Below are 11,752 nucleotides of genomic sequence, written 5' to 3'. Positions count from 1 at the left end.
AAATGGAAAGTACAGCAGTTTCAGCTGTAGTATTTCCTACACATAGCCCTCAACCGTCGCGTCGACAGTTCCAGATTCATACTGTGTGAGCTCAGATGGTATAACGACACTAGCGACCTTTGACAAGGATTTACACGTTAAGTCATAAGTCATAAGTCATAAGTTATTTATTAGTAAAACCAATTTACACGTTATAATTAAAACAATCTATTTATTAAGTACATTCTTCATGTTTAAATTTTGGCAATTATTTTTGAAGGCACTCTTAGTCAAGGAAGAAACAAAAACTCGCTACTAACAATGTCGTTATACAAGGTGCAGGTGAGCATTGATGATGACCTGATGGCAACAGAAGCAAAAAATGTTATACCTATGCCTTTTTGTGAGATTCGACAAAAAACATTTTTTTTTGTTTGTTTTGAACACTCCCATACATAAAACGTAATTTTTATTGATAAACGTATAACCTAAAATTAACTAAAAAGTTTTATTTTTATTTGGGGGTATCCTCTCGAATACATTTTTTTAATTTTTCGATGTCAATCAATAGGTATGTCCAGATTAGACCTCAAAGTGGCAATACCGCAGTCAAAAATGTGTTTTGTACCGACTTATGGCGAAATAATGATTTCGAAAAACATTTAATTATCTCTGAAACTAGGCCTAATCCAGAAAATTTTATATGACATTTTAGTTTCTAAATATTACCAGGAATGCTTAGTTAAAATGTCTCGCAATGCTCACGGGCACCTTGTGCAGTGCAGTACAACCGGGCCAAGAACAACCAGATTACAGCGATCACCGGTTCAGAGGAAGGTCTGGATTCTTTCTATGATCGGAGGTCTGGATGGCGAGGTTCTACTGTACTTGCTTTTAGATTTACCGCGTCTCCAAGGTCTAACTAAGAGTAAGCGTAAGGGTGAGCTATGAGCTCATAGACATATATATCTAAGGACGGGCCTTACGGGCACTAAGAATGGTGCTAGTTCAGTGGTGTCACTCTTGAATTCGAGCCAATTGTGCAGTCTAACGCAACTAGTTGCGACCAATCGCGCGCGTGACGCGAACTCATGAACAAATCGCGTTGAGGCGTTAGATAGACAGCACAATTTGCTCGAATTTGTGTCCGTGACACCGCTGTACTGGCCCCATTCTTATTATCCGTAAGGCCCGTCCTTAGATATATATGTCAATGTATGAGATAGACAGTGAGCAAGACAGCGTGTGTTCCATCATCTGGATTTTTTTGGAAAGCCATCCCACATTGACATTGGACGTCTGAGCTGTTTAGGATGTCCTGTCGTTAGTGATCTAAATTTTGTAACTTTTTGTGCTAATAAATATTTCTTATTCTTATTCTTATCTATGAAGTATACAATACACACACCTCCTTGATTAATGCAGAATCACGGATTAAAAAGGTAGTGATGTGTCCTTGTTCTGAGATCAGGACCAATCTCGTGTAAACATTATCGCCTAAACAGCCTATAAGAAACTATCCACTAAAATATTGGTCACCTTTGTTAGACAGATCTACCGTTACCATTTGATCCCACAAACAATATTATTATTACCAATGTAATGCTATAACATCCAAATCATTGGAGCAAGCAACAAAATAGGCCGTAACGAATTTCCAAAGCAAACATTACTTTTCGCAACTCAATTCTACGGGTGCCCTATTACCCCCTACGACAACTATAATTTTAACTTCAACTTTCCCTTGAGTCGAGTTAACAAGGTTGATATTTATCCAGCACAACTGTATAAGTAACTTGGTTTGCCTGTCACAAGAACCACTTTAATTTTTCTCTACAGCTTCTCTTAAGTGAAGCATACAAGGTTGATTTTCGTTTGACTCGACGGTATTTATTCTAGTAGGGTTGTCAAAAGATCTTTAACAATGCGCCAGCGCATTTAGGGTGCGCTCCCATTCACAAGTTTTCGCTCTTTAGCGTGCTTTGTTCCACATTTGATTTATATTCATACCCGCTTGTACTGTAAGCGTTAAATCAACTATGAACCTCGTTTTTTTTACTGACACAACTCTAGGCAAAGATTTTCACTGTTTATGCCACTTGGTATTTTACTTGTTGTCAAGGGTTTTTTTTAAACTTTTGTGCTGCCAATGGTTAAAAGAAACATATTTTTTTGTAGAAAATATTTATTACAAAAAATTATGCAAAACATTCAAAACATGACTAGACTTATATACTCTTTGGTAAAAGCTGCATTATACATTTTTATTGTCTAAACAAACATCACAATAAAATATTGTTCCCTATAAATTTCATTCTAAACATTATTTATCAAAAAATATGATTCATGTACACCTTTTCTAATACGGCTCAGTAATCTGCTTAGTCGGCTAAAATTTCCATGTCGGCATAAGTTATTATTAAGAGTAAATAGATATACTAAAGAAAATGTGACTAATAAGTTCTTCAGTGGCCGACGCCGAATTTTTATTTGGTAATTTTTATTACTATTGGTTTTCATGACCGAAATTTAGTTACTTACATTATAAGATTCATTTAAAATATATTCTGTACATAGATGACTAGAAAACACAACCGTTCAAATTTGAGCGTTTACAATACTAGGTCTATTATAAAAATTCCTGTACATTCTTTGGTCATTGTTATAATAATTATTCTGATAATTATATTCACTTATTCTACTATAATCCCACTCATTATGTCCATAAATATTCGTATATTCTCCATAATTAGCTGTATAATCTTCAGTCTTTGGGTATCTTTTGTTCTTCGCTGTATCAAACGCATTTTTGAATATTTCGTAATTCTTTTGATTGAAATATTCCTCTGTATTACCAACATCATGCATATTATCACCATTAGTAATGCAAGGTATCAAAGGTTTTTGGTAAAAATAATTTTGCTGGTTCGCATCATCGGCATAGCTTGATGGGTGTGTGAAGAAGCCGCTACCTGTGGTTGAAGTGATACAGTTTCCTCCCTTATTATTGACAGATACTGTCACGTTTCCAACATTTATGAGAACACCTTCAGATGTCTGCATAAAGTTGCAACCATTCGGAAAAGGTTTGCTGTAACCCTGGAAGCTTCTGTAACTGCCATCACTGTTGAATTCATCAGTCTTATTATTCAAAGAAAATATATCTCTGAAAGCATCTCTTGCGATTTTCTCATGAGCTGAATTATAATTTTGAAGTTTATCACAATTTAAACTGAAATTATCTATCGTCGCTTGCCCGGAGTTGATGTTGTCTAAAGATTCCAAAGTCTGACTCAAAGCGAAGATGTAATTGTGAGCGAACCTTAACGTTTCTATCTTAGTTAACTTTGTGTCTTCAGGAAAAGTTGGTAGTACACATCGGAGTCTATCGAGAGCTTCATTTAACATGTGCATCCGATTTCTTTCTCTATCGTTGGCCTTCATTCGTCTGCTCCTCTTTATTCTCATTAACTGAGTCGGACTTTTACATCTTGATATTCTGTTTTTTCCATTCGCGTATTTCCTTTTCGGTTTGTTCGGATCTTTTGGTTTCCTTTCTTTCTTTATTGGCGTTGATGTCACAGCAGTCTGTAAGTTCTTTTCAAAAACTTTAATATCTTCGATTTGGTTTTGGAAAGGGAACTCATAGGATTCGCTGAATAGTTTTCTTCTTACTTCGGATTTGATCGGAGTGACGCAGATGCCTGGGTCTGAGGTGTTTTGTTTCAAGGGGGTGGAAGTGGTGGACGTAGTGTAGGAGTCATTGTGTGACTTTTCGAAGCCTGAGTCGTTGCTGCAGATGCTGTCATTGAAATCGCAGTAGTCGTCAAAGTTGGTGAACATTTTGAAGAGTACCTGGAAGAAAAAAACAAAATTTTAATACTTTTGTGAAACATGGGTCTTCTTACGAGTCTAGAAACTTAAACTCATTTAGTAAGGAGCGTTTTGGGTATCATATACTTTTGTATTGCTTTAATGCAATTGGTTCCGTATAGACATTTGATCCTCACAAGAAACAGGATCTATTGAGACCATTAACAAGAAATTAATATAATTTAAAAAAAAAAAAACCAAAATGTAAGACCAACAAGACGTTCTTGACTTTGACTAATTGCAATTAAAACAAATGCTACACGCCAACAATGTGGCCATTACTCCCCTATGTTTGGAAAGTAATTTTCCTGTCCCGACAGGTGACCAGTGCGTGACCAAGTTGCAACAGTTGAACTTTATCACTTCCTACTTCCGGTGTGTGATTTCCTGCTGAGGGGTCGTTTTCGGTTGACTCTTAAATGTCGCTAATTTAATGTAATAATTTCCGCCCTAGTTCGAAAAACAATTGCCCGTGTAAGGCTTGATTGCCTCTTACGACGAATTCCATTAAGAGAGAAGTATATATATATATATATATATACCACGTAATCGTCCATACAAAAAAAGAAAACGTTTTTCCGCTTCTAAATATTTTCCATTCTCTGTATTTTTTGTATGTTATTGGCACAATCAAAAACTAGGTTTATAATATAGGCTTTCCTTTTTTTTCAAAATTGTACTACAAAAAAGCGAACCCTATAAACCTATAATACATATATTATGCTGAAGCGATCGACATCAAAATCAAATTGATTTAATAAGATTTAGTTAGTCATTTGTCTTTAATTTAAATACACATTTAGTTACGGTTTGATGTGATACCTATCTGTACCTCTAGTGTAAATTTATTCGATAGCGAAACGTGCGTTAAGTCTCATTTTGTATGGGATTTAGAAACAGCGCGCCAAGCGGTACGTTTTGGAAACTCAAAATCCCATATAAAAAGGAGACTAAACGCAAACGCGTACGTCACGTTTCGCTATCGAATAAATTTACACTAGGGGCACTTGTCGCCTACTTAGTTAAGATGACTAACGTTGATAGAGAACGCCATTCTTAACTTAAATAACTTATGAAAATACACGTGTCCCGAGTACGACCAGAGCGTGACCAACTTCATGATCATGGGAGATATATCAGAGTAGGTGTTAAGATGTTCACAAATATTAAAATCTCGAATGCCAACACGTCAAAGTGAATAATCAAATAGAGAACTTTAGCGGCTCATATATATCTGATGATACACCTGTCAGCCCAGCACGCGACCCACACGTGTCCCGACCAGAGCATGACCAAGTCATGATCATGCAATTAGGACGGTGGGACAATCAAATATATCTATAAGCTGTTCACAAATATTAAAGTCAATTATCAAGACGTCAATCGAATGATTAGATATTTTTGAGCAGTTAGGACGTAGTGATAATCAAACTGTTCACAAATATTAAAGTCTCAATTATCCAGACGTCAAACGAATGATCAGATATTCTTGAGCAGTTAGGACGGAGTGATAATCAAATATATCTTTAAGGTGTTAACAAATATTAAATTATCAAATGCCAAGACGTCAAAGTGAATGATCAGATATTTCAGAGCACTTTAACCACTCCAATATATCTGACGATACTTCTGTCCGCCCAGCACGCGACCCACACGTGTCTTGACCAGAGCATGATCATGATCAAGTTCATGATCATGCAATTAGGACGGAGGGGCAATCAAATATATCTATAAGCTGTTCACAAATATTAAAATCTCAATTGTCAAGACGTCAATCGAATGATCAGATATTTTTGACCACGTTATCCGCTCCGATATATCTGATGGCACACCTGTCCGTCCGGCACGCGACTCGCACGTGTCCCGAGTGTCCCAGAGCGTGACGAAGTTAATGATCATGCGATTAGGACAGGGGGACAATTGAATAATCATTTTAAGCTTTTTTTAGCTTTTGTGTGTGTGCTTGTAACTTTGTTTTGGTTATTTGTGATTTAGATATGGCCGTCTAGTCTTGACGCTGCTTTGTTTTGTTATCTCATTAGTGATTAGCGTTTTGTTGCATCGTGTTGTTGTTGTTGTTATGTTTTATTGTTCTTGTTGTTCTTGTTGTTGTTGTTGTTGCTGTTGTTGTTATTCTTGTTCTATTGCTTGTTAAAAAAACTGATGAGAAAGTTGGATTTTATCCGGACAAGAGTGGCAACTGGCAATATACAAAATACAAATGTTTTATTTCCGAAATAAAATAATAACAGTATTACATTTATGCTGGCCCCCACACTAGGCATAGCCTGTCCTGTGGTGGACATAATACGGTTTACAAGTAAAAAAAAAACAATACTTCAATTGAAAATAATAATATACAATTATTTAGAGTAAACAATTGAAAAAGAAACGGTGGTGAATGGAATTTAATATTTGATACAAATTGCGAGTTCTTTCTTTCTGTCGGCTGATAGAACTAGCTTTTAAATAATTATTTTTAATGATGAATATAAGGTTCATTTGGATTTAATTTGGTTTGTTTTGTTCAATGTTTCACAGTTAGTATTTTCCTCGCATTGGTGTGGTGAACATTTTTGTGTTTCACTCGGTGGCAAAATTTGTTTAACCCTCGCAAAGCTCTAGATTCTACTTTTCGACCACTAGCTATGCTCGTGGTAAAATTTTGGGATCTTTCGCTTGCTCGAGTAGGTATCAATATTGGCACCAGGCGGTTAAACTACAACTATGCCCCCTTGTAAAACAAATGCCTATTTCATCACACTCGCTCGAAAAAGATCTTATTTCAGGCAGGTAAGTATAATGAAGGACAAAGGAATGTATTGTTCCCGCGGGAGTTATGAATTGTGAAAAAAGCTATAACTCCCGAGGGAGTTATAGCTGTTTACTAAGTAGGTATAAATAAGTTTTACTTTAAAATACTGACGTTTATATTTTTTTTATTGTTTATGGTAAAAAATATTTAACTTGATTAATTTCATAGCTGTTTAAAATATTTTTACAAATTTTCAATCGTGGCTGAATGCCGGATAGGTCAGTGCCGTCGATGCCTAACCTGTTAAAGAATAACAATATGGCAGACGAATGTTTGAAATGTCACCGTTATGGAAGGTAGAGGCGAGGAACAAAATCTCCATATACCAAAAAGTGCCCGACAAAAAACCATAAATAGGTGGCGCTACAATACCTAGAATACTTGAGAAAAAATCTAATCATAGACAGCGTACTTCACTCCGTCAATAACGCCTAGATTCTTAGCTACTCTAGCGCTACTCTGGAGAGATTTGGAACTATTATTTATAGCTGATAAGTGGACACTTTTGCAACAGTTCTGCCTAAGGAGATTATGTTCCTTGCCTCTACCTTCCATAGTCACCGTATTTACGAATTACTTCGCTTGAAATCTAGTTTTTTCTTCGCATGTATGATGAAAAATATTGTGTGTTACTCCGGGGGTAAGAATATTGCAAACTCGAGTCTTTAATGCACTCCAGCCTGCGGCTATTGTGCATCTAAAGACCTCGTTTAAAAAAATTAACTTACCCCTTGTTGCACAATGTACTATTAAACAACTAGGGAACAATTAATATTTCGCCTAGTACCTACCCACAACAAGTCTTATTGAGCTTACTGTGGGACTTGGTCGATTTGTGTAAGATTTTCCCATTTATTTTTTTATATCACGAGGAAGGCAAACAAGCATACGTCTGGTGGTAAGCAGGCGTTTAAAAATATTTATTTAATAAAATAAGGTCGTAAAACGTGGAACATAGGAGATAATGATAATATTTTGAATTTGTCGCGTTTTTCAGGTTTAATTTCCAAAATATCGATCCTAGAAGAAAAATTGTAAGGACCAAACTTGTAGAGAATCAAATTTCCTACAATTTTTGTCCTCACGGTCTTACTGTAAAATCAAAAATGGCCGAGTTATTTAAGAAAAACCGTTTTTTTTGGAAAAAAATAACATTTTTCTAATATACACAGGAGCCTGATTCGGTCTACTTTTTGAATTTACACTCCCAGTGACCCCCCCGAGGGACCTACGAAAAAAAAATCCAAGAACTGATTATTCACGGGTAGGGTCGGTTTTTTGGATATAATGACTGTACTATTATATGTGGACGCTCGTAGGCTAGATTTATATAAGAATCCATAAATATAACTTACTTCTCCAAATCAGCTCACATCCAATTATTGACGCACAAAATGATCATCAAAATCACACTAAAACATGAGTAGTTTAAAATGTGATCAAAATATTAACACTATAAATATAGACCGGTACAAGAGTCACACGCGGGATCACTATGTTTCGTCCATGGTTGCATGCACAGTGGTGCGCGAGCGACGCACTGCGCGCAGAGGCGGGCGACGCCCTGTTATAAGGGGCTGGACACGCCCCATTGGTAAGAGGGTGTTTAGGGGCAAGTCAGATAAAAATTCAGTATCGTAACGAGTATTTTTTTTCCATGGGAGGGGTGTTAACCCGCCGCATAACCCCCATTATGCTGGAGGACCACATCCAACGTTGGTCAGCGAGTCCATCGGACTCTCCAGGCCGATAACTGGCGGGAGATGGCGCAGGATCGAGACAACTGGCGTGGACTCGTGTCGGAGACCAAGACTCATTTTGGGTCGCTGCGCCATTAAGTAGTAGTATGAAAAACTTATGGGACCTGTTTATAGAAGGAAACAGCAAAACATATTCTTCTAGAATGCAAACAGGTAGAAGTATACAGGAACAAATACCTAGGAACGCCGAACACAGTGAAAGAGGTATTTAACAACCTGAAAACACTGTTAGGTTTTGTAGAGGAGCTGGGGTGGCTAGAGTAGAACTACCTCGTTTTTCACGCAAAATAGGCATAATGGATGTCGAGTTGCGGAAAAGGCCCTGAGAAACTAACTGGTAACCATGGTAACTCCAAGTTTAACCGATTAACTCCAGGTTATGTTTATTTGGCCTCAGAAGTGCGTAATTAAAATCTATCGGGTTCCTCGTATTACATCGTGTATATATCTATAAAACCTGAAGCACTCTTACTTAGCAACTCTAATGATCAGTGATCAGTACCCCTAGTGTAAATTTGATCGACATCATAAGTATCATAACGTGACGAACGCGTTTGCGTTAAGTCTCATTTTGTATAGGATTTTGAGTTTCCAAAACGTCCTGCTTGGCGCGCTCTTTCTAAATCCAATACAAAATGAGGCTAAACGCAAACGCGTACGTCACGTTTCTAAATCGAATTTATTTACACTAGGGGTACGGAACTATGGGAGTAAAACTTTAACAAAACTTATCAAGCGGACGTAAAAAAAGTGCTTATAGCCTTAAACATATTTGAATATCTATGAATGTAAATATTTTTATGGCTGTAAGTACTATACTATTCCTATCCCTATGGACATGAATATTTTTAGGGCTGTATGCACTATTTTATGTCCGCTTAACAAGTTTAGTTAAAGTTTTACTCCCATAGTTCCGATCACTGCTTATGATACTGCAACGCTTACCAAATGCCAAGGAATCTTGCTTACTGTTGCTACAGTAGAAAGTGCTTCTAGTTTAGAATTGACATTTTCCTAATTACCCCGCTTTCAAAGTTATCCCAATGTATGGTGCATTGGGGTAAGCAAAGACATTCCTTTTTTAGGGTTCCGTAGTCAACAAGGAACCCTTATAGTTTCGCCATGTCCGTGTATCTGTCTGTCTGTCCGAGGCTTTGCTCCGTGGTCGTTAGTGCTAGAAAGCTGAAATTCGGCATGGATATATAAATCAATAAAGGCGACAAAGTCGTACAATAAAATAAAAAAAATAAAAAAATCTGAGGGTACCACCTCCCCTACACGTAAAGTGGGGGTGATTTTTTTTTTTGGTTCAACCCTACAGTGTGGGATATCGTTGGAAAGGTCTTTCAAAACTAATAGGGGTCTTCAACAAACATTTTTCGTTCAATATATTCGGAGATAATCGCTCCGAAAGAAAAAAAAATGTGCCCCCCCCCCCCCCCTTCTAACTTTTGAACCATAGGTCAAAAAATATGAAAAAAATCGTGGAAGTAGAGCTTAAGAAAGACATTAAATGAAAACTATAGCGGACATGATCAGTTTAGCTGTTTTTGAGTTATCGCAAAAAGTTTCCCCTTCATAGTAAAAAGAGTTACTTTAATTAGGTACTGATTATGCAAATTTGCCTATTTGTTTAACTCGCGTGAAAGGTACATTTTCATCCCTTGGTTAACAATTTACTATACTTTAAGCTCCAGTTTAGCTTATTGTGACGGAAGAGTAACTACGGAACCCTACACTGAGCGTGGCCCGACATGCTCTTGGCCGGTTTTTTTATATATAAATAAATAAATATTATAGGGGCATTCTAACACAAATTGCCTTAAAGGCATACACACATAGACAAGTTGCCATCCACCTTGCACCTTCACACTATGATTTCTCTAATGGTTTAATAGCCCGTGAAACGCGACTTTTTTATTGCAACCCTTTTATCGACACGCAATAAATTATATCAATATTTGATCAGACACGGATTCAGGTCATTTTTTATTGATCTTTATTGACACGTGGGCACATCTGTTACGAGCATTTCTCCGAATTTGGCCATTAAAAGAAAAGCCCAGCCAACAAAAGGGTTGTTTACTTTCATAGTTGGATGCTGTATTGTGGCCAGGTACCTATTTTCTATTTTAATGCAGTAGTTGTTTTTTTTTGTTACTAATAAGAACAACGATGATTTAATATGTCTTGCGATTCACCTAGCTCTACAGGTCGCATTACTCAATCGATTTTCTTGAGGTCAGTAGCTCGATAATTGACAGCGTATTAGCAAAGGTATCTATACGTTTCAGCTTGGCCAAATGTTCTTCCGTGTGTCCTGATGTTCTCCTCTGCGGGTCACATTTCTTGACTCGTGAGCAAGTTCGGTAGTTAGGTTAGGAAAAAACATTCTGTCGTTTCGTTTTTTGGAAAATGTTTAAAATAGCGGAAATTGACTTAAGGGACCATAGAGAGTCGTCAGATCTAAGCTCACAAAGCCAATACTTTTTTTAACTTTTTATCTGGGGGCACGGCAGTGCCCCCGCCAAGACGAGCAAGCGCAAAGGCACTACGTACCTTTTCTCGAAACGCTGATTTGCGTTAAGTCTAATTTTGTATGGGATTTAGAAACAGCGCGCCAAGCGGGACGTTTTGGAAACTCAAAATCCCATACAAAATGAGAGTTAACGCAAACGCGTACGCATCGCGTACGTCACATTTCGCTGTCGAATAAATTTACACTAGAGGTACTGATCTCTTGTAGAGCCAAGATTCTAACTTTATAAGCCCTAACTTTACAAACTCTGCACCTTAGTTTAAATACGAGTATGTGGCTTGGCTGTTTCGTCCCGTACAAAAAGTAATGTATAATAAAGAGTAATGAATAGTGAATAAATTTTTCACCTTACGCCCACGTGACAGTAGCCAAACGGCCAAGCCTTATATTTTGACTAAGGAGTAGATTTTATGAAGTTAGGGGCTTATAGAGTTAGAAGCTTGGCTCTACAAGAGATCTGATTACTTTTTGACAATGCGAGCTTTATGGTTACGTCTTGGCAACATTTTATATATTTTAGATGGGATTTATTTGTCCTATATATATCATAAAATTAATCAGTCACACATTCCTTACCATGGTGAAGTAGAACACAATGTAGCCAAAAGGTTACCGTCACAGTTCATTGAAAATTTCTCGCCAAATTTTGACAAATAGCGTCATGTCGCGTTTGTTTTTGATAGGGTTAAAACGTTAACGATTTTATGCTCTATCGATATTTTTACTTATAAAAAAGACGCATTTACGGTTGAGTTATTACCAACTTACAACTTACAATTACATACA

General features: G+C 37.0%; 1 protein-coding gene across 1 annotated transcript; it reads right to left on the bottom strand.

Annotated features, from left to right (window-relative positions):
• Positions 1 to 1,367: 1,367 nt before the first annotated feature.
• Positions 1,368 to 8,468, bottom strand: LOC133519439 (basic helix-loop-helix neural transcription factor TAP). Its single transcript, XM_061853447.1, has 2 exons — positions 8,023 to 8,468; positions 1,368 to 3,834 (listed from the first exon to the last, which is right to left on the bottom strand). Exon 2 carries the CDS (start codon positions 3,820 to 3,822, stop codon positions 2,578 to 2,580), a length of 1,245 nt encoding a protein of 414 aa, XP_061709431.1. The 5' UTR covers positions 3,823 to 3,834; positions 8,023 to 8,468; the 3' UTR covers positions 1,368 to 2,577.
• Between the last annotated feature and the right edge of the window lie 3,284 nt (positions 8,469 to 11,752).

The sequence above is a fragment of the Cydia pomonella genome, chromosome 7, assembly GCF_033807575.1.
Source record: "Cydia pomonella isolate Wapato2018A chromosome 7, ilCydPomo1, whole genome shotgun sequence".
In the NCBI taxonomy this organism is placed as follows: Eukaryota; Metazoa; Arthropoda; class Insecta; order Lepidoptera; family Tortricidae; genus Cydia; species Cydia pomonella.
This window is presented reverse-complemented; position numbering and strand designations above follow the sequence as displayed.